The sequence below is a fragment of the Sminthopsis crassicaudata genome, chromosome 3 (assembly GCF_048593235.1).
Source record: "Sminthopsis crassicaudata isolate SCR6 chromosome 3, ASM4859323v1, whole genome shotgun sequence".
In the NCBI taxonomy this organism is placed as follows: Eukaryota; Metazoa; Chordata; class Mammalia; order Dasyuromorphia; family Dasyuridae; genus Sminthopsis; species Sminthopsis crassicaudata.
Genome location: NC_133619.1, coordinates 165,750,868 through 165,776,253, shown reverse-complemented (window position 1 = coordinate 165,776,253; position 25,386 = coordinate 165,750,868). Strand labels below are relative to the sequence as shown.

Here is a 25,386-nt window from a genome sequence, read left to right as displayed (position 1 = left end):
CTCTTTCCCTTCTTTCCCCCAGTGTAAAAAGAATCTGAAGCAAGTTTCTCTGATAAGGCCTCATTTCTCAAACAGAAGAAACTGAGTCAAACTTATTAAAAAATAAGAACTACATCCCAATTGGTAAATGACCAAAAGATATGATCTGTGACCAAAGAGTTATAAATTCATGTTGACCCAACACCACTACTACTAGTCATTAATATAAATTAGAATAAAAAAAAAAAAAAAAGGAAAATGACCTATATAAACAAACAAAAAAAAATTTATAGCAGCTCTCTTCTCAGGACAAAAAAAAATTCCATCAATTGGGGAATGGCTCAATGAAGTGTGGTATGTGTTTGTGATGGAATGTTACTGCTTTATTGAAAATGGTGAGGAAGATGTTCTCAGAAAAAAAACGAAAAAAAACTTGAAAGTCATCCTTCTTTTGTTTCCAGTCTTCTTATACTTCCTTACCCCTAACCTCATCTATATACATCTCCCATACTTTGTGATCCAAAGACAGTGGCCTACTTTGTGGTTCATCAAGACACTCAATTCTTCCAACTCCACACATTTTTCATTGGCTATACTTCATTCCTGAAGTTTGTTTTCCTCATTTTTAGCCTCCAGTTCTCTGGCTTCCTTAAAGTTCCAGAAAACCCTACTTTTTAAAAGAAGCCTTTCTTGATCCTACCTTCTGTATATTGACATCTCCAATTTCTTATACTTTGCAGACCTCTTACCTATTTAGATATATATTTTGCTTTTACATAGTTGCTTGCCATATTGTTTCCTCCATTCCACTGTGAAATGATCAAGACCAGATCTCCAGTACTTAGTATAGTGCTGGGCATATAATGACTCATCTGACTCATTTTCCCCTATCCATTCTATCAATACTTTTAATCTCCACTCACTCATCACTGTCAATGCCACCACTTTAAATCAATGTCATATCTATCACTTGGATTAAACAATAATCTAACAAGATTTCCTTACTTCATCTTTTCCCCTTTAATTTATAATATAGTACAAGTATTTTCATGTGATTCCACTACTTAAAATCTAGAACAAGCATTCATCATCTTACTAAATGACAAAGTGAAGCTCTCAACAATCCAGCTTTGATCTATCTTTACAGATTCACTCCATACTGTTCTACTTCTCAGCCAAACTGGATTTGAAAGGAGACAAGAGCATATCTAATATTTTAGTAAAACATTCTTTAGTTGCACTTTTCGAACTAGAATGTCCTGTCTTCTCTTCAACCTCAACTCAAACTATTATGTGCTAGTAAATCATTTTGTATGACTTATTTGAGATACGTGTCTAATATTCCCCTTCCAGATTGTAAATTCTTAAGAGCATGAAAATTCTTGTACAAAGTAAAAGTTTACTGCAATTATAAGAATTCTAGGGCAAGTCCTCTGATAATAAAATGCCAAAGTCTCACAAGTATAGCACTAAATGAGCTTCAACTTAGAAATACACTTAAATCTTATTAAACTGAAGTAATGGGAATTATTCTAGGATGGCTATATAGTGTCTATCTGGGGACTTCTCTACCCTCTAGCATTTTTAGGGTTTCCTTTTCCCAGTATCTAATTTGGAATATCCCCATAACAAATTTCGCTACTAAGGAGTATGAGGTTGCAAATTCACCAAAGATTTGGCAAATTTTTTAAAAAGTTTGGTAATTCCTTTTATTAGCATAATTAAGTGAATAAAAGGGAATTCTTGGAAATTTTTAAAGAGCTGTCAATTTATCAACCCACTTACAATATTCCAATACCAGATTCACTTTTCTCAGTGACTGAAAATGCTTTGAGGCTTTCTCCTATTACCATCAGCTAATAATATTGAGGGAATTCACACTAATTTAAGTATTAGCCTAAACTAAATAATTAAGCAATTTACCACAGGAAAAAAATTCTAATTTATAGATTTAAACAATGCCAGAACAGAATGTTAAATTGTTCAATAAATTTGGAACATTTATTTTTGTCATTAACAAGACATGACTTACTATGGAATTTAAAATACTCTAGCAGGAAATAAAAACAACCAACTACAGATTTTTTAGACATTACTCAAACTTTTAATGTATCAATTTATTGCATATGTCAGTACAGAAAAATAGAAAGTGTTCTTTAAAATAAATTTGTTGTAAAAAAATCAAAATGTAAATGTTTAAGACTGCCATGGTTAGCACATAAATATACCGCAATGTTTAAATTTAATTTATAAAATGCATTACACCACTATTTGAAATAAGAATGGCAAGGAAATGAAAAAATATATGACTTACATTATGACTTCAGAATCTTTTTTTTTTCAACAACCTGAATTTACTTTACGTAGAGAATTTAATTTTCAGTTACACTGTACTGATGGGAATTCTGCTAGCATTAAAATAATTTTCAACACCACATACCACTCTTCCTTGTTAAATGGGTATTTATATATGGCACTTTTGTAAAGTGTCTCTTGTATACAATCCTATTTTAAAGTATACATAGTTCTAAAAATATGAAATATAAATGGAGGTATATTTGTGTCACTTGGCCAAGATGGATTGATTTATGGGTAAAATGAGTTTGCATTAATTTCACCATATGAATTAATGTATGACACTTTTGATTAGCCAAGAGATGCTGATGTGCATATATTATATATAAACAAACAAGTGCATTTCACTGACTATCCTTTCAACTGGGAGATTTATAAATAGATGTTTGTGCTATGTCATTTTGTAACTTTACCTGAGTGATATGAAGGAAGATAGCTCAATTTAACTGGATAATCTGAAAGCATTATTTGCATTTTTTTCAAAATTTCATAAATGATGCCAAAAATAACGAGTTGCTGAATCCTTATTAGTAGTCTCCATTCATGACCTAGAAAAAAAAGTGATTTCTGAGAGACATGCTCATGATCTTATCCCAAATTCACTTCCAACTATAATGGAATGCAATTTAAAATAGTATTACAAAATATTACTATCAGATTTTACAAGATAAAAATTTACATAAAATTGGTTATGGCCTTTATTTCTTGTAAACCCGAAAATAAGTCTATTCCCTCTACTGTTACTGACCAACTGGATAGACAAGTAAATATTAAATAAAACAATAAAATGTTTGCCAATTCTACCAAGCCAGAAGACAGCAAAAGAACTAGTGAACAGCATAAAGATGCACAAAATTAAAGTTGGAAAATATATAATTATCAATGACCAAGATGTCTAGTATAAAACAAGGTAAGCTTTTCTAGACATTAAAATCCAAGTTCCATCCCCTGATTTTGTTTTTAAAGAAACAATAAATGCAATATAATTTAAAAACTACTTCCAGGCCTCAGGGTGATAGCATCAATTAGTGTCTCAAAGAAATTTATGTATTTTAAAAGGGCTGTAAGAGCTTTTAACGCATGCTGGTCAAGTTTCTTGCTTATCAAACTCATTTTGTTGCAAATCTCTAATATAATGAAGCCTATTTAGATTTCCTTTTCTGGATATGTTTCCTTCCTCCTATAACTTCTATTGTTGCAGTGTTTGATATTATCAGAGAACAAAAGCAAATTTGTTTTCTTTTATAGTTCATGTCCTTATCCTGACAAGATTCTTAAAAATGGGATCATGCTAGATTTTAAGATAGATTTTCCCCAAAATAACAATTGCATACTAAATTTAAATTTCATGGGGTAACATTCTTATGGCAACTATTACATAAATTAAATCAAAAAATTTATATAGGTATTTCCATTATTTCTTGCAGACTGTCTCAAAGAGAACAATTGTATTCATTTTATCATGACCAAATGATCACTTTTGGCCACAAAACATGAGATATGCTTGAAAACAGGTTGCTATGGATTTCATAGACCTCCGATGGACTATTAAAGTCTGTTTTTCACCCCCTCAACCATCTGACTAGATAGAGGATGCCTTCCCTCAAATACCTAGTAAATAAAGAACAGAAAACTCCACATACAGATTGCTCAATACATTATAAAAGTCAGAAGCGCTTTTCCTCCAAAAGACAGAGGACATAATACACTAGCACCCTTTAAAAAATTGCCAGTTAGCAATTTTTATGATTTAACAAAAAAGTGGGCGAGGATAAACATTTGGCATAAATTAAAATTTTATTTTCAACACAAATTCCTAAAGTGTGTACAATTAAGTGTTGCTGTGTAAATGTGGACATTACTAATTGTTCCTAATTTTCCAGAATCAACTTATTATATAATATTAGAGATTGATGAAAATGTATTCTTTTGAATGATATTAAAAAGATAAAACTCAAAAGACCACATGGACAAGATATTATGTAAGTTTTTAGAATGGAAAATTTATCCATATAGATTATACTTTCCAAACCCGAGGAGCTTTTCTTAAGAAGACCACTTTTCTTATTTATTCAGTTATGTTCAAAAAAAAAAAAAAAAAAAAAAAAAAAAAAGTACTCCCAATAACTCTCATTGACTTTATTATCTTTAATATTGAAGTGGATTGTATTATAAAAATGTGATTTGTGAAAAATATTTCTGGTCTAAACTTCACAGAACAATTTTTAAATAAAAGCTAAAATTATTACTGATTTACTGAATCTTTATACTATGGCTGCTTTTATTAAGTCAAGGAATGCAAATTGGAAAAGATACAAACTTAATGACAATCTTAATTAAAATTGTACTGAAAAGTTGATATATATGTACAAACCTCATTCACATAGAACTGTCAAACATTACTGAAAACAACTTACCTTATATCTATGGCTCATCTGCTACATTTTTGGTTAGGTAGCATTATGGAATACTCCAAGAATCAAAGGGAGAATTATTTCTGCAAACACATCTATCTACTACTTCCATTTAAGCCTACTAAACTGTGTAGCCTAGAAACCTTAAAAAAAAATTACTTATTGTGAAAATATGCTTTATGGCAAAATGGGAAATTCTCTGTCCTCCACTACAGAAATAAAATACTTCTTATAAAATCTACCATTTGATATAGACACTATTCTTTTCAATACCAGATGAAGCAGGAAACCAAAGAACATGATGTTTTCTTTCTACCTTTTTTCTTTTTTTGGTAAATCTGCTGAGCTGACATCTTGGCTTTGGTTTGGGGTTTACATGGATACTGGGACTTAAAATTCAAATAAGGGTTATAGTTTAACTCTTCTAATTTAACAATCACATAATCAGAAGTACTTTCAAAGTTAGTTCTTTTAAAAGTTCAAATCTTTGTTATGGCTGCTATTAGTATGTCTAGCTACAGATTGTTGATATTTACATAAGCTAAAATTCTCTTTGCCACCAAAATGACTATAAATGTTTAAAAATTTAAATAAACAACAACCAATAGAAGCTGCAGAAAAATCCTCAATATCTATTTTGACATGCCAAGGATTTTAGTTGTACTCAACAGAAATACTAAGATTACATTTGTTTAAGGGCTTCTACTTATTACTTAAGGGGGGAAAAAAGACTTCAGCACTCACAGAAGCTAAGTCAATGGCACCCTGCACACAGGCCTTATGGTTTATCCTTTTGACAAACATGTAATAAAATGTTTACATAAAAATAGATATAACTGAGATTATAGTATACGCTAGTATACTACTGGTGCTATTTACATTAAAAATGCTGAATTGCATAATTCAGGGAATAAAATACTATCATGCATTTTATATTAATTCTTGAAGTGAAATATGCAGTTACAGAACACAGTTTGCTAACCATGATTGTCCCAATATTTCCTAAAGTGAAGAATACAGAAAAATGTCTTGCTATCTCAACTTTTTCTTCCCTCATCTACCTTTCTTCTCACCAAAGTATAAGCATAGCATTGATTATAGATTATTACCACTGCTGTAACCAGGGACCTTTGAATAGTCTTCATTATATTGGCATAATAAAATATGGATACATATCCATATTGAAAGATTTGATGAAAATGTATGAAACTATTCCAACAATGACAGCTTTTCAAATGTAAAAACTATCTGGATCATCACAGAGAAGTATTAAAGACCTTTCAAAGTTTAATTTTACTCTTTAGGCAAGTACAGACATAATACACATTTAAAAATTAACATTCTTTATCACTTTGCACAAGTCAAGATACAGTGCATTAATCAGAAAAAGAATATTATATAATTGTTACATTGGATGAAGTCTTTGCCATTTCTTCAGGAGAGTGACTTTTTATAACTTCTTTGATGAATTGTTCAAGTGCAGTGAAATAACCTTGGCACTGCCATGTATCATTGTGAGTTCCATCAGGAAAAATTGCTAATCTCTTAGTCCGAGATGGGGAAAGTTCATAAAGCTGCTTCATCATTACTGGTGGAATTAACTGGTCTGAGAGCCCAGAGATGAAAAGAGAAGGCATTCTGCACTGAGATATTTTTCTGTAGGACAGGAATTTATTTTTGTAGCACCACAAAGGAAGATATCGCATTGGAAAGAAAGAAAATAAAGTAGTGGCCATATGTGGTATGCTTAGAAATGTGTTCTCTACCATGATGGCTGAAATCCTATGGGAATTCTCAGAAGCTAAGTGAATAGCTACTGCTCCCCCCAAGGAACGGCCAAAAAGGAAAATTTTTGTTTTATCAAGGTCAGGTCTGGTCATCACATAGTCCAGTACTGCTTCAGAGTCTAAGTAGAGTCCTTCTTCACTTGCTTCACCTTCACTCTTTCCATAGCCTCTATAATCAACAAGTAAAAGGTTAACTTTCAGGTTAACCAGCATAAGCAAAGCATTTGGCAACCTGTGACCAATATTGCCTGCATTTCCATGAAAATAAATAATAGTTGGGGAATATGTTGAATCATCTCCAGTATATCTCAGTAAAATAAGATTGAGAAGCACTCCATCTTTGGTTCTGATGAAAATGTTTTCATGTGGAATGCCAGTGGGCATAGGGACATAAAGGCGGGATGATGATGGTTGTTCTGGAAAATAAAGCAATACATCCTGGAATTTATATAGAATACCTGCTATCGATACAAATATTAACACAAGTAAGGTGATGCCTCCATACAGATGGAAAGTCACTATTAAAGGTAAAAGAGAAATACGGCAGAGAGCCCAAGACCATGAAGCTAAGGCTAATAGCCATCTTTCAACAAAGGTCCACAACATCCATGACTTTTCCATTGTAGGTCTCCTTGAACTATTATTCCATATGTATCCTAAAAAAAGAAAAAAAAAAAGAAATATATAACCAAAAATTCAACAAAGTTTTTCATTCACTAAAGAAACAAAAAATTCCAATCACCCTTTTTTATGATATATGACAAAATTATTAGGTTTTAAGTTTATGTATGTGGAGGTATTAATCCAAAAAAAAAAAAAAAATCCAAAGAAAAGAAGGAATTTTGTAGAGATACTTTGACTGAGAACTTCTTAAAAGTTACATTTTGATAATTAGGCTATTAGATGAAGAAGGGCTCAGTATAAGAAAATTCTGTTAAAAAGTGAAATCTTGCTAAAATAACGTGGCTCCTAAAATAATTTATTTTTTGCAGCTTTCAATATCCTTTATTTGATCAATTTACAGACCTCATAACTTGACTACACTCTAACCCACACAATATTATTTCTATAACCTATGTAAAAATTTGCAAAATGTACTAATTTATGAAACCAAGTTTATATTGATAGTGCAAGCCACAGCTAAAAGTGGCACTGCTTTCTTATTAAGGACACATATGGACTGGTAATATGAATATTTTTTATTTTGAAATAAGAAAAATTGTTTTTAAAAAATTAGGGAAAAATTTCAAGAAAAACATGGGAAAAAAAAGTTTTCTTCCCTCCATAAGGCCTAACACCTTGGTTCAATAAATCTTTTTGTTAAGAGGCCTTCAAAACAAATATTTCTTAATATTTGAAGACAATTAATGCTTTCCTTTCAAATGAATTAAAAAGTGATAAAGTGGAAAAAAAAAAAAACACAACTGACAAACTGAAAACTTCCCCCCCCCCCCAAGGCAGGGAATTAAACACCTTCCGATCTATACTCATCTCTTACACAAATTCTATTTTCACAACTATATCTAAAAGTGATTATGCCAAAATTACATATATACAAATCATTTGAGAAAAAACATTTGAAAAGCAACAAAAAAATTAAGATAAAACAGAAAACAAAATAAAATTAAGAAAAACTACTAAAAATATGAAATAAATCAATAGATAGAAAAATATTAAGAGAATAGGATGATCCCATAAGGTTCATCAATGTCTAAAATGTAAATATAGCATTTTAAAAATACATTGAAGTCTTAAATTACCTTCATATTAAATTCTACTTTATAGCAGAAAAAAAAAAAAAAAACCTTACAATATTCCATGGAACTATTAAGTCATTTTTAGACCCTATCACCACTATTTTTATTTTCCTCAATCTGGTATCATAGGATAATAAGTTTGGAGTGGGAAGATATTTTCAAAGTCATTTGATATAAGACCTTTATTTTACAAAGGAAAATTTACATGAGGAAACTGGGGCTTAACAGACATTAAGTGACTTGTCATACAGTATCAGAAAAAAAAAGTCTTCTTGACTAAGTCCAGTGCTCTATTCTCTATATAACAATAAACCTTTTCTAGGTTAATGACTATTTTAAGCTTACATATTATTCTGAGATATTAAAAATGTAACAGATTTTAAGACCTAAAGAATAATAGTCTATATGAATGATAAAATATAAGGGCTTAAAGGATTGTTTAAAAAATCAAGTGTAATTTAGATGTTTTTCACTGTGATACTGATAATCAAATATTTAAAGTAGTACTCATTCTTTGTTTAATTTTGCAAAGTGATTTACAAAATTTGAGCTAAATTTCAAAAATCAATTAGTCTTTATCCACATCCCAGGAACCAATACTGCCACCAAGCTGTAGCATGCTTTATTACAATTAGCTATTTATATCTAGCAGAATCAAGTTTATGAAACTGTATACTCATGACAAAGCCAGCTTACATTTAAATAAAAAAAAAAGCTAAATAATAATATACTAATAGCATTCAGTCCAGAAACTTAAACTAATAAGTAAATTCTATAGTAATCATTGCTAACATTAACAATGCTAAGGACCAATACAGTCCTTTTTAAAATTATTAAAACCTCATTGGAATGCAAACTTATTTCTTTTAAAGTAATTTATTTTTTAAAAACACAAGCAAAAACCTGTATTTGGAATATTTAATTTATAAAGAAGAAATAAATGATTCCTTTGTTCTAAAATTATTCTGGCTAAAGTTTAAATAGGAAAAGAACAAATAAGTATTGTAAAATAACTATTTTAAAATAAACCTCATATTTAAAAATATAAATCAAAAAGGAATAATTAGATTAGGTTTAGAATATATAATATTTTACAAGGTAACTAAAGAAAATAAAGGTATTTGAGGAGTACTAAATGCCAAGTAACTGCTAATTTGAAAACCAACAACAAAAAGGCCTCATTTCCAAAATATATAGAGAATTGACTCTAAGCCATTTTCCAATTGATAAATGGTCAAAAGATATAAACAGACAATTTTCAGATGAAGAAATTGAAACTCCAATTCCTTCCGCCAATTCCAAGCTCCAAATCCTTATTGATCAGAGAAATACAAATTAAGACAACTCTGAGATATCACTACACACCTCTCAGATTGGCTAAGATGATAGGAAAAAATGATGAATGTTGGAGGGGATGTGGGAAAACTGGACACTGAGAGCAATTTGGAACTGTGCTCAAAAAGTTACCAAACTGTGCATACCCTTTTGATCCAGCAATGTTACTACTGGGCTTATACCCCAAAGAGATCTTAAAGAAGGGAAAGGGACTTATATGTGCAAAAATGTTTGTGGCAGCCCTTTTCGTAGTGGCTAGATAATAGAAATTGAATGGATGCCCATCAATTGGAAAATGGCTGAATAAATTGTATGTTATGGAATATTATAGTTCTGAAAGAAATGACCAAAAGGATGATTTCAGAAAGGCCTAGAGAGACTTACATGAACTGATGCAGAGGGAAATGACCAGAACCAGGTGATCATTATACACTTCAACAACAATACTATAATGATCAAATTTGGTGATGTGGCTCTATTCAACAATGAGATGAATAAAGTCAGTTCCAACTGTTCAGTAATGAAGAGAATCAGCTACACCCAGAGAGAGAACTATGTATGGGAAATGAGTATGCACCACAACATAGCATTTCTATTGTTTCTGTTATTGTTTGCTTGCATTTTTGTTATCCTTCTCAGGTTTTTGTTTTTTTTTTTAAATCTTCTTTCTAGATCTTTCTTGTGCAGTAAGATAACTGTATAAATATATATACATATATGGGATTTAACATATACTTTACATATGTAACAAGGAGAAGGAGGGGAAAAGTTGGAGCAGAAGGTTTTGCAAGGGTCAGTGTTGAAAAATTACCCATGCTATGTTTTGTAAATAAAAAGCTCTAATAATAAAAAAAAAAAAGAAAAGAAAGAAAAGCAACATCAAAATCCTACACCATTTGTTATGAGCAGAAGGTGGTTCCTTGAACAGAATAAACCCAGTTTAAAACATGTGGAACAGAGAGACTATCAAATGTCTTGGTTTAGATGAATTCTAATGGAAATAATCAGAAGTTATTAATTAAAAGTATTGAGTTGACTCCTCCCTGGATGTTTCTAACAGTGATGAGAAATAAGAACAGAAATTTCTGGAAACAAAGGTTAAATATATAACCACTAAGCCTGCTTTGTCAGTCCTCTACCCCGACAAAATTCCTCTAAAAAAAAGAAAGCAGAAACTTGGGGAAAGAAATATAAATATTAACATTTATATAGTACTTTACACTCACAAAGTGTTTTATTTTAACACAAAGTGTATCTTACAACCTCTTGAAAAAATAAGTATTATCACTATTTTGTAGAAGAAGAAACTGTACAGCTAATGTAATTATTCTGCAAGGTACAGAATCAGAATTCTGTGGTCTGGTGGTTAAAAGCAACAAGGATCATGAACATGTGTTGGATGGTTCTGGAAAATAGGGAGCTAAATCCCTTAGTGAACACCTGTTATTGGTCCAAGCAATATACTTTTCCAAAGGGTGAGGTCATCCAAAGTGCAGAGGAGTATCGTTATGCCAAGCTCAGGGCATAGCCAGCTTTTGCTGGACTTTGGCTCAGGAAATAAAGTGTGTCCAAAATATTTTGACAATATTAAGACATGTAAAACCTTAAGGGTCAAATCATTCCAAATGTATTTGGCTCTATTATTTTCAGTTAAGGTGCATTTGGAAAACTAATAATCCCCTTCAATACAATGTGAAGTGAAAAAAGAATTTTTTAAAAATAAAACACCAGTGGAACAATCCTGAATACTATGGATGTGTTTTTACTCAAAATTGGGCGTCTTAATCATGGACTAACATTTAGCCATAATCTACATTCAATGTATCTTATGTCACACTTCAGCAGACTAATCAGAGAAGAATTCCTAAAATACTATTTGGAATGCTCTGGCATTTGGGACTCATATGGTTGAAGCCAGAAAATCTGGGAGATGATCAACCCAAGTCCCACATTTCAACATGAAGAATTCCACATTTGTAGTAAGGATCTGCTTTCTTTAACAAAGAGGAGAAGGCATGGAAAATATGACATTAGACATATTTCCAAACTTTTGCGGTTTTTTCACCTAAGAATACTGATAGAGATTCACATTAAACATGAAACAATACATAAAAACAAAACAAAAGACAAGAATAACTAAAATTTCTATCTATTTTTAACCTCCCCCAAGTTAAACATTCTGATCCATCTTCAGTTCCTTAAATGTGGGTCTAAACAAATATATTTCAAAACATGTGGAAGAGCATCTCTTCAGAACGTAGCTTTTCTTGTTTTACACACACACACACACACACACACACACGTCTTCTTTCTATACTAACTCGATGGCTTTGTCAATTATCAAAAATATATTCCATGCCATCCCAATCAAAACTACCAAAAAATTACAGAGCTAGAAAAAATAATAAACAAAACAAAGAGTCAATAATTTAAATGGAAATAACAAAAAAAAAATTGCAAATAAAGGTAGTCTAGCTGTACCAGACCTAAAATTATATTATAAAGCAGCTTTCATCAAAATCATTTGATAGAATGAAGAATAGAAATCAGTGAAAGCAGTTAATTCATAAAATAACAATAAGCAATGACAAAAATAATCCACCCCAGCTTCTAGGATTAGAACTCACTATTTGACAAAAGTTGCTGGGAAAATTGGAAAATAATACAGCAGAAACTAAGCACTGATACTATAAGCAAATTAGGATAAAGGATAGTCTACCTCTCAGAACTGTAGAGAAGGAAGTAATTTATGGCCAAAGAACTACTAAAGTATATTATGAAATACAAAATGATTAATTTTGATTATTTTAAATTAAAAAGTTTTTATACAAACAAAACCAATACAGACAAGAATAGAAGGAAAATAGAAAAGTAGAGAAAAAAAAAAATCTTTATATCCAAGGGTTCTGATAAAGGCCTCATTTCTAAAATATACAGAAAACTGATTCAAATGTAAAAGAATACAATTTTTAAGTGATAAATGGTAAAAGGATATGAACAATTTTCAGATGTAGAAATTAAAACCATTTCTAGTCATATAAAAAAAAATTGCTCTAATCACTACTGACCAGAGAAAAACAAATTAAGACAACTCTGAGGGACCACTACACCCTTCTCAGAATGGCTAAGATGACAGGAAAAGATAATGATAAATATTGGAGGGGATGTGAGAAAACTGGGACACTATTGTTGGTGGAGTTGTGAACTGATCCAACCATTCTGGAGAGCAATTATGCCCAAAGGACTTATCAAACTGTGTATACCCTTTGATCCAGCAGAGTCTCTACTGAGCCTATATCCCAAAGAGATCATAAAAAAAGGGAAAGGATCCACATGTGCAAAAACGTTTGTAGCAGCCCTTTTTGCAATGTCAAGGAACTGGAAACTGAGTGGATGCCCATCAGTTGGGAAATGGTTGGATAAGTGATTAAGAATGTTATGGAATATTATTGTTCTATAAGAAATAATCAACAGGACGCTTTCAGAAAGGTCTGGAGAGACTTACATAAACTGATGCTAAGTGAAGTGAGTAGAACCAAGAGTACATTGTACACAGCAACAGCAAGATTATGAGATGATCAATTCTGATGGATGTGGCTTTTTTTTCAACAATGAGGTGATTCAGGCAAATTCTAATAGACTGAGAGAGTCATCTGCATCTAGAAAGAGGACTGTGGGGATTGAAATGTGGATAACATAGTTGTTTCATCATCTTTGTTTTCTTTGTCATTTTCCTTCCTTTCTATAATCTGATTTTTCTTTTGCAGGATGATTAATGTGGAAATATGTATAGAAAAATTGTACATGTTTAACATATATTGGACTATTTGTTGTCTAAGGGAGAGAATAGGGAAGGGAGAGGGAACATTTTGAAACACAAGGTTTTGCAAAGGTGAATGTTGAAAACTACCTGCATATATTTTGAAAATAAAAAGCTATTATTTTTCAAAAAAAGAAATAAAAAATGTATTCTAAAATAAAGCAGTCAAAGTTCAAATAACAAGGATTTATTAAGCACCTAATTCTGTGCTATGTGGAAGGGATACAAAGATACACAAAAGCCAGACTGTTCCCAAAGTGCTTATAGTTTAATGAGAGCAGGGAGGAAGGGGCACACAACAGGGGAAAAAACCACACAATTTAAATGCTTGATAAATTGGAGATAAACAACAGAAGGAAGGTACTGTACAGGTTTTAAAGGAAATGGGGAAAGGATTCTTGTAGAAGAAACCAGGAAGAGATGTAAAAAGGGAGAGAATCTCGGGTACTGGGCACAGGCAATGAAGGTTGCCTGAAGTTAGATGATAAAGAGTTTTGTATAAGGAATAGCAAGACAGTCAGAACCAGTGGATCTCAAAGTATATGTGTGAGTGTGGAGGAGAGGGGAAATGGAAGAGGGGGAATCTAACGAAAATAAGGTCTCAACATATTAATTTAAAATAAATTGAAAAATCAGGTGAAAGTACTTTCACAAGAAAGTGTTTTGTTAACCATAAAGTATGTTACAAATATATGGCATGTTTGCATTTCAATGAGTGATAAACTCATTTAGTATTATTTGGGGTACTTCTACTTACTTCTAAAAGTCCTAAATGCAATCCTGACCTTATCCTCCAGCAAGAAATTATAATCTGGATAGTCCATGACAAAAGTGAAGTAGTTCAAGATTGTACTTCTCTATTGTTATGTTGGATTATTCATTCTATAACTAAATTAAATGGGAATTGGAGATTTAGAGAAAATGGAAGTAGATGAATTCATTTAAATTAAACTAATTCTTTTTTTACCACCACAGAAGTTTCACTTCTTCAGGCTGGGCCCTTCTATTATTGAAAAAATTGTACAATTAAGAACTTTATAGATGATCTAAGCTCAAGCCTTTTATTTATTGTACATTTGTATATTATTTTGTCAAGTTACAAAGCATAAGATTATAGATTTAGAGATGAAAAGAATCAAATGGTCATCTAGGACTTGTTAAATTTTTTCTACTGTGACCCCTTTTCACCCAAGAAATTTTTATGTAACTCAGGGTATATATTTTTTAGGTATACAAAACATTTACTGATAATTATAATTTTGTAACCCTATATTCAGTTACATGACCCCATAAGGGTTTGCAACCCACAGATTAAGAGCTAGGATTTAGTCCAAACCCCTCATTTTATAGATAAAGAAAATGAGGCCCAGAGTGATTAAATGATTTTCCCAGAATTTCATAGAGAGTAAGTGAAAAAGCCAGGATTCTTATCCAGGTCCTCTGATTCTACATCCAGTCTTCCTTGTGAATTGACATGTCATATAAAAATGTGTGTGTGTATACATGTATATGTATAATTTATATATATAGATATGTATATATTATATATTTATGTATGTGTATATATATGTATTATAACAATTTTTTGAAGTACAAGAAAAACAATAACTTCTATTTTACAGATGAAAAAAATCAAGACTTATTAAGCCCTGACTAAAAGGTAAGCAAAGAACCAAATGAAACCATTTTTGCCCTCAAGGAGTTTATATTCTAGTGAGATGAACTATATATATATATATCCCTATAAGTATATAAAAAATAATTATAAAGTAACATTGTGGGGAGGAAGCAGAAATCAGGAAAGATCTCATATAGAAGATGGTATATGAACTGAGTTCTGAAGGCAATAAGCAATGTAAAAGAGGTATTAGGTAAAGGATGACTGAAACGGCAAAGTCTTGAAACCAAGAACTTGAAGAAATAACCTATCCAAGGTCACCCAACTAGACCTTTTCAGGTCACCTAGTAGTCTATGTGTTAGCCACCTCTGTAATGGTGACATATACTGGTAAAAAAAATTCAAAACATTTTATACCAACATAGCATTAAACTTTACTTACAAAAGTTTACATTAAGGTAATTAAAATATCAATCTTAATTTTATCTACAATAGCAGAACCAATGTTAATAAAATATATCTTTATAACTAATGAGTTATGTAGTATATAAATGAAATTAGGTAGTGAAGATTAAAAAAATTTTCAGAACAAATGACTTAAAGGATTGATTTTGTTGTTGTTACTAATATTCATTAGTATCAAATTCCTTATTGTAAGGGTATTGATAATGATAGTTCTTTATATTATGTTTAGCAACTACCTATGTCTTATTTTCTCTTGGGGAAAAAAAAAAATTCAAGGGGCAGCCAGATAGTGCAGTGGATAGAGCACCAGCCCTGAAGTCAGGAGGACCTGAGTTCAAATCTGAACTCACACACTTTAATACTTCCAGGCTGAGTGACCCTAGGCAAGTCACTTAACCCTAAATGCCTCAGCAGAAAAAAAATTCAAGATTATGTTTTTATAACCTTAAATACATTAAGCATAAGTAGACTACAATGGGGTGTTGAGAAAGCATTACTATTCAATCACAGTTCCAGATGCTTTTCTCTCCTATGACACTTCCTTTAAATTAGGATTGAGATTTAACATGCTCTCAACATCCATATTTTTATCAGCCAAGGACTGAAAATTTGAGAAACCATGCCATCTGGGCATCTGAAATGGAGATACAGATGTGTGCCATCAAAAAGTTGGAAATAAAATACATTATCTATTAATTTCATATACAATGATCAAGAAAAAAAAAATAAATAATCATGTGGAGTGAATGAACATCACTATCAATAAATTAGATGGCAACTAGCTGGCCAAGAAAATTCCCACAATAATAAGCCCTTCTGAACAAAAATTGGGGAATGCTCTTACTTGACAAGGAGTTAACAGTAGTCTAAATACCTTGTACTTCAGTGTCAGATCCTAAATCCAAAGGGGATGGTGCATGTTATGGAAGATGTCAAACATAATCTAATCTGAAAAAACTTATTTAAACAAAAGTCAGTAAAATGTAAATTCCTCAAATTCAGGGTCTGCTTTTAAATTTTGCCTTTTTTATTCCTTTCTCAAATCCATGATTATAATAGAGCCTTTAAGATGCATGCTTAGTAAGTGCTTGCTGAATAATAACTACAATTTTTTGGTCAAAGCTAGGGAAACAATGAGGAAGAATGAAAAACTATAATGCTGTAGTTAAAATATTTTGTTAAGTGCCTTACACATTACTTAATCATTCTATGATTTACAAATGGATCTTGTAAAGAGTTTGTTTTACATCAATTCTACGTAGATTATAGAACAGTTTCCCAAAAAGATACTGTTAGTTTCCTAGACAAAGCTCTAAAAGTCTATTTAACCTGTAATGTAGATGAAATACTGTTTCTAATAAAAACAGTATTACTAAAATAGTAACAATTAAAAGAATGAAATATAAGAAAATACAATTTCTAAATGGATAGTAGAAAATACTACTGCTTGAGAAAAGGGTTAGATACTACATTTTTGATTTTCACAGATCTAGGCAGTTTAGTGAATAGGCCTCAGGAAGAAATGACTTCAAATGTGACCTCAGAAACTTATAAGCTGTTTGATCCTGGCAAATTACTTTAACTCTATTTGCTTTACTCCACTGTAAAGATATGGCAAACGACTGCAGTATTTTTGCCATAAAAACTGTATGATCTAAGGAGTCAAAAAGAATAGGACAAAAATGAACAATACAAAATGTTCATAGTATACAAACTATTATTATTGTGTAACATCACTGATATTTTTAAAAGCAGCTAAGTAGTTAAATGGATAGAGAGGTGGGAACAGAATCAGGAAGATCTGAGGTTCAAATCTGACCTCAGACCCTTATTAGATGTGTGAGTCTGAGTAAATTAACCAAAGTTAATTGGCTCAATTTCCTCATTTGTAAAATGAGCTAGAGAAGAAAATGGTAAATCACTTCACTATCTTTTCCAAGAAAGCCTCATGAAGAGTATGGTCCTTAAGGTCATGAAGAGTTGGACCAGACAAGAAAGCTCCTTAACAGGTTGGTTCATTTACTCAACTTGGTCTTAGAGAGATTCCTGGAGAGGTTAAGTGACATGTCTAGAGTCACACAGCCAGTATATGTCAGAAGAAAGGCTTGAACTTCATTTTGAAGCTTTGAGGTTCACTCTTTCTTTATGCACTACAGTAGAGGAGTCAAACATTAATGATAATAAAGTGCTGTGTATGTAGACTACAAATAAATAAAAATACTACAATAAAACATAGGTAATACCACATTTTAGAACTAATATATGACCCACAGGGATCCTATGTACAGATTATTGGTCATGATTTTGATTTGATTTTGACATTACTGCACTAGAGTACCATGCTGCCTCTCTTGAGAAAAAGTAGTTACAGGATAGAAAGATTAGGAACTGAGAGTCTGAAGAGAATTTCTGGATATTGAAGGAGTTTAGAGAGAAAAAAATATAGCTGAGGAAACTAGGCAAGACTGGCGATAAAATTAGGGTAACTGAAATCAAAATCTCCTCAGCACTGAATTCAACTGTGTGTTGTTTTAAAGGAGGAAATGGAAAAGTGCATCGAGTTAGAGCAAAGAGATCTTTCAGAACTCATATTTATTTCAAAATACACTTCTTTTTCAAGATTCTTTTATTGTTAATGATTCTCATTTCCAATAATACAAGTGCATAAAATTCAAAATCATTCTTGCCCCCTCAACATCCCTTGGCTCATATATCCGATCCATATGTTCCCTTCTGCCTTCCTCAGGGCTCCCAAAATTGCTAGAATGGATTAATGAAAACCTATTCTTCATACCTCAAATGCCTCATCCCATCAATTCAACCTTTACATATCTTATCAATGAAATTTTCTTAGAGCAAAGTCTAATTCATGTCATATTCTCAACTCAGTCACTCTGTGGAAGCAAATAAACCTTCTTTGCACTGAAATTCCTTAACAAGCTGGCTTCAACCTACCTTTTCAGCCCCCTTACGTAACTCTCCTTCAAAAATTAAAGTCCAGTCAGTAAGGCCTTATAAAATTCACCATAATACATGACACTCCGTTTCCCATTCCTTTTTCCTAAATTGATTATCCCCCATTTCTAGAACATGCAATGCCCCTCAAATACTCCTCTTAGAATCCTAAGTTTACTTTGAGATTTAACTCAACCTTACCTTCTGGATCACAGAAGTGGATCTAAGGCTAGAAGAAACTTTTCATCTGATATAATCTTTTTACTTTACAAAGAGGAATCTGAAACTAAGGAAGGTTAAGAGACTTGCCAAAAGTCTAACACGGTTAGGACTGAAGCTTAGCATCCATCCTTAAAACATTATCTCCATGTTCAATGCTCTTTCCTCTTCATCAACTTGCATCCTAAAATATCTCACAAATCTTTTCTCATCAACAAATTTCCTTTGTATATATCAATAAATGCACATGTTGTTTTCACATCCTTTAACTCCCCCACAGAATATAAGTTCTTTCAGGACAACATAGCACAACAGAATTGAAGTCAGTAATATGTGGGCTCCAATTTTGCCTCCAATAACTACTAGCTGTGTGACCCTGAACAAATTACCTTTGGGGCCCTCAGTTTTCTCATATGTAAAATGAGTTGTTTCTAAGGTCCTCTCTTCTTGTTCACTTTGTTTTTCCAACACATAGTACATATGCAACTATTATATATACAAACACATATTCAATGTACATATACTTTCCTCATCATGATAAAACCTTTGTGTTAAAAATCAAAACATACAGAGGAAGCTGGTGATATTGAGTCTAAAATATGGAAAACCTGAGTTTCCAGCCTCAGACACTTAAATGTGATTCTGGGCAAGCCACTTAATCCCTGTTTGTCTTAGTTTCAACTGTAAAATGGGGATAATATCACTACCTGCCCTCAAAGGATTGTTGTGAGAATCAAATGAGATAATATTTGTAAAGTGTTTAGTATAGTGCCCATGATATACCAAGTACTATGTAAATGTTAGCTATTATTACTATTAGTATTGGTGTGGTTGATAATATTTTAGAATCTAACACAATGCCTGGCATATAGTAGGTGCTATGTAAATGCATACTGCCTTACCTTTACCATATATCTATATATTCATACACTATATATACACACATTGCACATGTGTGTACATATGCACACATACAATGGTTACATGTGCACAAATATAAGTATATGTAACTATCACATAACTATTATTTATTATACAATTATAGCATAATCGAATCAATTCAGAAGCTCTTAGAAATGAATGGCCTAAAAAATAAGATACATCCTCTTATGCAAATTAAAGGTCTAGTTTAACCTAACAATAACCTAATGACACATGAATAAAGCATTATTAATTATCTACACAAGGATTATATTAATAACTTTATTTAATATCATTTTAATAATCTTAGCAGTATGTTTAAATAAATCTAGCCCTAAACCCAAAGATGATGTCATGGAAGAAAACAACTATAATCTGTCTGAAAAATCCTAATTAGATCAGATCATTTCAGTTAAAATGTCAGCTCCTAGAGGGCAAAGGGTATAAACTTTTCTTTTAACCTTCTCCAACCCCCTCCAAAGCCTGGCATACTTTACTGCATACTTTCAAGGGAGAATATTTCACTATTAAACAATATGGGGAAGGAGGGACAGGAAAATATTCATGGAGGAAGTGGCACATAACCTAGAACTTAGTTCTTTCTTGTCTCTAGGAAAAAAAAAAATACAAATTCCTCAGCCTCACATTTTTTAAAGCCCTCCACAATTTAGATTTCCTTACATGCCCTCATTTATTTTACAATGATTCTATGATCCAGCTGAATGAAGTAACTCCACCTTCTACCCATTTGGTTCCCTCAAAAAGATTGTATCTCCTCATATCTGCATTATACTGCCTTTTCATTTTTCATTTTCATATATATGTTTATATACATACACACAAAGAAAATGGATGCTTTTTAAGGGCAAGAACTTTTTAACACTTTTGTCTCTGTAACCCTGGTATTTGGCACTGAGCCTAGGTGGTAACAGATAATTTTAAAATGTTTGCTGGATTTTATAACATTATTTCAAATGTAGTTGAACACTGTACACAAGGGAAACTAACTTTTTTAAATGCTTTGCATTCTGACTTCCATCATCATAAATGAAATTGATATATTCAATTATCAATGATATAAATTTTATGGACTTTTCTTAGATGCCGCCTCCTCAACCTCTGCAATCTCTGACACTGTCAATCATCCTCTTCTCTTTGATATTTTATTCTTTAGATTTTCACTATATTGCTCTTTTCTGATTCTCCCCTTACCTGTATGATGGCTCCATAGCTTTCTCCCTTGCTGGACATTCATCCACATCACACCCACTAAGAGTGGGGCTCCCCAAAGCTCGCTCTGGAGCCAATTTCTCTTCTTCCTCTACAGTTTTTCACTTAGTGATCTCATAAGCTCCCATGGTTTCAATTATTATCTCAGATCTACTTGTCCAGCCCTAACTTCTCTCCTGACCTTCAGTGCTGCATCTTCAGCTCCCTTTTAGATATTTTAAATTTAACTTTCCTCCCTAAGCTCTCCTTTCTCACTGCCTTCCTTACTACTGTCGAGGACACAACCATCCTTATAGTCAATCAGATTTATACCTTAGGTATCATCCTCAACCTCTCATATATTCCCCATTTCCAATGAATTGTTAATTCCTATCATTTCTACCCTACTAACCTTTCTCTGATATGATGGCTATTACATTCCAAGTCCCTAGATCACATCAGACCTGAAATGTCTCAATAACTTTGCTGGTTGGTCTCCCTGAAAAAAGTCTCTCCCACTACAATGCATCTTCCACTGAGCTATCAATTAATCTTCCTAAAGCATAAATCTGACCATGTTAGTTCCCTACTGAAATAATCTCCAGGGGTTATCACCTTTAGGATCAAATATAAAATCTTGTTGGGCATTCAAAGTCCTTCATAACCTGGCCCCTTTCTACCCTTCCAATCTTCTTACACCTTCCTCTCTTCCATATACTGCCAATCCAATGAGGCTTATCTCCTTGCGTTCTTTGCATATAACCCAAAGTGGCTGTCTTTCATGCCCAGAATTTCTTGTATCTCTGACTCTTAAGTTTCCCTTAGGTTCTTTCAAGTTTCAGGTAAAATCCCAATTTCTGCAATAAGTCTTTCCAATGTATCATGTACATATCTTGTTTGTATAGTTATTTCCACATTGTCACCCCTATTAGAATGAGAGTAAGGGCTATTTTTTGCCTTTCATTGTTTCTCCAGTGCTTGGCATATTGCCTGAAACAGGAGGAGCTTGCTAGTGTTATGATAGGTATTATGTTAAATTGCTAGGTATCTGACTAAGAAGTTTCATCAACAGAGTAATAGTAGGGAAATCAAAAAAAAAAAAAAAAAAAAAAAGGAAGACAGTATTTGATTATTTAAATTTTAGGTCTTGGTAGGCCATCTACATGGAAGCCAACCTCACACATTGAGCTGTGTAACCCTAAACAACTCACTACCTCTGCCAGTTTCAATTTCTTTACCTTTTAAAAAGAGAATAACAATAGCACCTACCTTCTAGGGTTGTTGTCAGGATCAAAGAAGATAATATACATAAAGAATTTTTGTAAACCTTCAAGTGCTAGATAAATACTAGTTACTAAGTATCTAGTCAGCAGTTGGAAATTCAGGTTTCATATTTGGGGAAGAGGTCAGGGATGGAGATTTTGGAGTCATTTGTGTAAAGGTAACTGAATCCATCTAAGTGAATGAATTTCTTAAAAAGTATAAAGATAGGGAAAAAAAGGGGGAAGAGACTGCTCAGTACAGATGTTTAAGAAATATAAACATTAAAAAGAGCAGGAAATAAAAAGAGAAGAAACTATTAGACAAATAAGCAGAGATATTGGAGGAAACAAAAGAAGAAAAACAAAAATAACCCACAGAACAAAATAGTACCTACAAACTGCTTGCATTAGACCTGTTTTAGACAGAGAATTTACTTTAGTTATTTAAATATAATTGGTTTCTTTCACAATTCTAAGTATCTTATTTTACGCATTTAAAGATATTATTTGGAAGAGGGCCAAAGATTTCATCAACTACATACAGTGGGATCCATAACACTTAAAAGAAAGTTAAGAATTCCTAACCTCCAGTTTTAGTTTCTAATGAAACCAATTCATGGAAGCTTAAAATCATTAGCACAAAAAAAGGATGTGAGGAGCCATTCCTCCAATCCTCATTTTTAGAATTCCAGTGAGTTTGAAAGAAAGAAGGGACAAGAAGAATATAGGTATTTTACCTGAAGTTATTAAAGTAGTAAGTCAGAGGTTGAACTTGGGCCCAGGTCTCTAAATTTGAGAATTAATACTCTTGGGGCTACTTCTAGCACAACACTCTTTTTGAGAAATATATCCAACTATTTTGCTTGGTTTATTTTCCCTCAGACTCAGCTTAAATTTTACCTTTTTTAAAGAGGTCTACCCTTATGCCTCCATTTATCCTTAAATACCTAAGATATGTATATGTTTGCACACGTCTACCTGACTAGAATACGAGTTCTAGAATATTCTAAGTTTTTGGAGGGCAGTCAGATTATAAATTGCTTTAACTTTTGTTTTACTTCTATTTGTATCGCAACTTCCAGCACAACATGAAACAATGAAGGAATGGGGGGGAAAAAGGCTCTTAATGTTTTTTTCAGTAATAAAATCTCAGTATCAAGTTATATACTATGCTCTAGGGTGGTTTGTTCCGAAAACTTAAAGTTACCTTTAGAATTTTCTCAAAACAATTTTTACTTATGAAAATTTTTATTTTTTGCTTTTAAAATGTTTGGTACATTTTATTTTGAATCACCAAAAATTTTTATCTTTATTTGGTCTACTTAGATTTTTTAGGAAACGTCATTCACACCACTGCAAACAGCTATAACTATACAAATTTCTCCTGCCTGTTTTTAGGGAGGTGGGAAAGGGGACTTCCAGGGTACCGACTTGTCAATCTAGTTAGAATAATTCAATTCTAGGAGTATTTAAGTTTTTGGCACTGGAGTGCGCAGGCAATTCAGCAAATCCTAGATAATTTTTTGGATTGCTTAGTTACAAATGTCAAGAAAAGCACCATCAAATGCACATCATGATAACATTATTTTCCAAAAAAAAAGAAAAAAAAAATGGCTTTTCAGCTACTAGGCTCCCGCAGTGATAGACAGACGCTTACAGCCCATAGGACATACATCACCAGTAACCAAGGTTCTCATTACAGCCACCCACGACTTCTAACCAAATGAGCCCTAGAAATTGAACCCTTTTCTCCTGCTCGTGAAGGGGGGCGCTTATTTCCCTTTAAGGTCTCCTCTCGGCCGGTTCTGATCCGGAAAAAAAAGGAAAATAAGATGCTTCAGGTTAGCGAGCCCGGGGACACGGGCAGCACTTTTTTCGGGGCTTCAGTTCCGGCCCCCGCCGCGGCCGGTCCCGGCACCTGTTGCAGGTCATTTCCCTCCCGGGGCCGGGGCCGCCCGAGGTCCTCCGTAGGAGAGCGGGGCCGGCCCCAACCCCCTGCCTACCTCTGTAAACCTCACTTACTCAGATACGCTCCTCGGCCGCGCAGGTAGCCAGAAACATTAAACCTGGAAGCGCGCAATAGCCCCGACCGCCGCTTCTTCCGTCGTTCTTCATCCTCCTCCTCCGCCTCCGCCTCCTCGACCCGGTCCGCTGCCGCCACCGCCGCCACCTCCCCCGGAGCTCCTACAGCGCCGATCCAGCCACTTCCACTTCCGGCCCACGCTGCGTGTGTCACCTCCAAATGTCGTCCCGCGGTCTCACGCTCCCGACGCCTCCGCCTTCTCCCCTCCCTCGCCCCCCCCCGCCGCGTCAGGAACCGCAGCGGCAGCGACCAGTCGCACAGCTTCCCCAAATCTAATACCTGTCTGCGCACCTAGGCATGCGCAGTGGTGTCAGCGTCTGGGAAGGTGGAGTTAGGATGGGGTAAGGGCGGGCCTTCCTCCTCGGTTCCGGGATTTGAACGGTGGCCGCCGAGGAAAGAAAGCTTGTAGATATCTGAACCGCTGGGGTAAATGCAGAGAGCTTCTGCCTGAGAGTTAAAAATCCCAACGTTCCGACTGCGCAGGTGTTCTTCAGTGACGTCATACAGGCACACGTGACCGAGCCCGCAAGGAATACCCTGCTAGGATTCCAGAATGGGTTTCAATTTCTGTTGGGTCTTATCACTCTCTGCTTCCTAACATGAGTCCACGGTCCAGCAGGTTTCTCTTAGCATCATCATCTGCAGTCATCAACATCAAGTTGCACTTTTGTCTCCGCCCCACTATTGTCTACCCAATAAAAGTTCTTTTTTATTTTGCTTTTAATTGATGGTGAGATGGAGAGTAAGAACTATCTACAGAATATGTCAAAACAGATTTTCATTCATTCGGAGCATTGAGAGGGTAAGATAGAAAGTTGTTTTGTTTTTTTGCTTAGGCATTTGGGGTCACACAGCTAGGAAGTGTTAAGTGTCTGAGGTCATATATGAACTCCGGTCCTCCTGAATTCAAGGCTGGGGCTCTATCCACTGCACCACCTAGCTGCTCCCAGGCAGAGGTTTTTAAATGGCTTCATTTAATTTGGTCTTGAAAAAAAAAAATTCAAATAGCTCCGGATTGGGAGCCAGAAGAGAATTTAGTTTGGCAGAGGAAAATTAATTGGACAGCCTTAGTTTAGGAGCCAGGAGATGACTCATGTTTATATAATCCTTTATGGTTTCTAAAGCATTTTTTCTTAAAAGAAACCTAGGTAGCTGGAGGTTGTGACTTATCCAGACCAGTTGCTATTAAGTTCCAAAGAAAAGATTC

The 25,386-nt window shown here is 33.5% G+C and overlaps 2 protein-coding genes across 5 annotated transcripts in view; one reads left to right on the top strand and one right to left on the bottom strand.

Annotated features, from left to right (window-relative positions):
• Window positions 1-1,961: 1,961 nt before the first annotated feature.
• On the bottom strand, window positions 1,962-24,674 carry ABHD13 (abhydrolase domain containing 13). Of its 2 annotated transcripts, XM_074299512.1 has the most exons (3): window positions 24,119-24,674; window positions 6,158-7,191; window positions 1,962-2,882 (listed from the first exon to the last, which is right to left on the bottom strand). In XM_074299512.1, exons 2-3 carry the CDS (start codon window positions 7,154-7,156, stop codon window positions 2,862-2,864), a joined length of 1,020 nt encoding a protein of 339 aa, XP_074155613.1. In that variant the 5' UTR covers window positions 7,157-7,191; window positions 24,119-24,674; the 3' UTR covers window positions 1,962-2,861. The 2 variants fall into 2 exon arrangements, with proteins under 2 accessions (XP_074155613.1, XP_074155614.1); XM_074299513.1 differs by lacking the exon at window positions 1,962-2,882 and having other exon boundaries at window positions 6,012-7,191.
• Window positions 24,651-25,386, top strand: part of LIG4 (DNA ligase 4) — a 21,843-nt gene continuing 21,107 nt past the window's right edge. For all 3 annotated transcript variants that reach the window (XM_074299511.1, XM_074299505.1, XM_074299510.1), the window contains exon 1: window positions 24,651-24,981. The gene's annotated coding sequence lies outside the window, so the exon portion shown is untranslated. The remainder of the gene's footprint in view (window positions 24,982-25,386) is intronic.

Bases quoted from the DNA above. Each gene is read 5' to 3' on its own strand.
- ABHD13 (XM_074299512.1), bottom strand. From the start codon at position 7,156: ATGGAAAAGTCATGGATGTTGTGGACCTTTGTTGAAAGATGGCTATTA. The intron at 2,883-6,157 runs GTAACAATTATA...TTTTTTTTCTAG, and splicing joins TGGCAAAGACTTCATCCAAT to GTCATGAATGGAGACTACTA.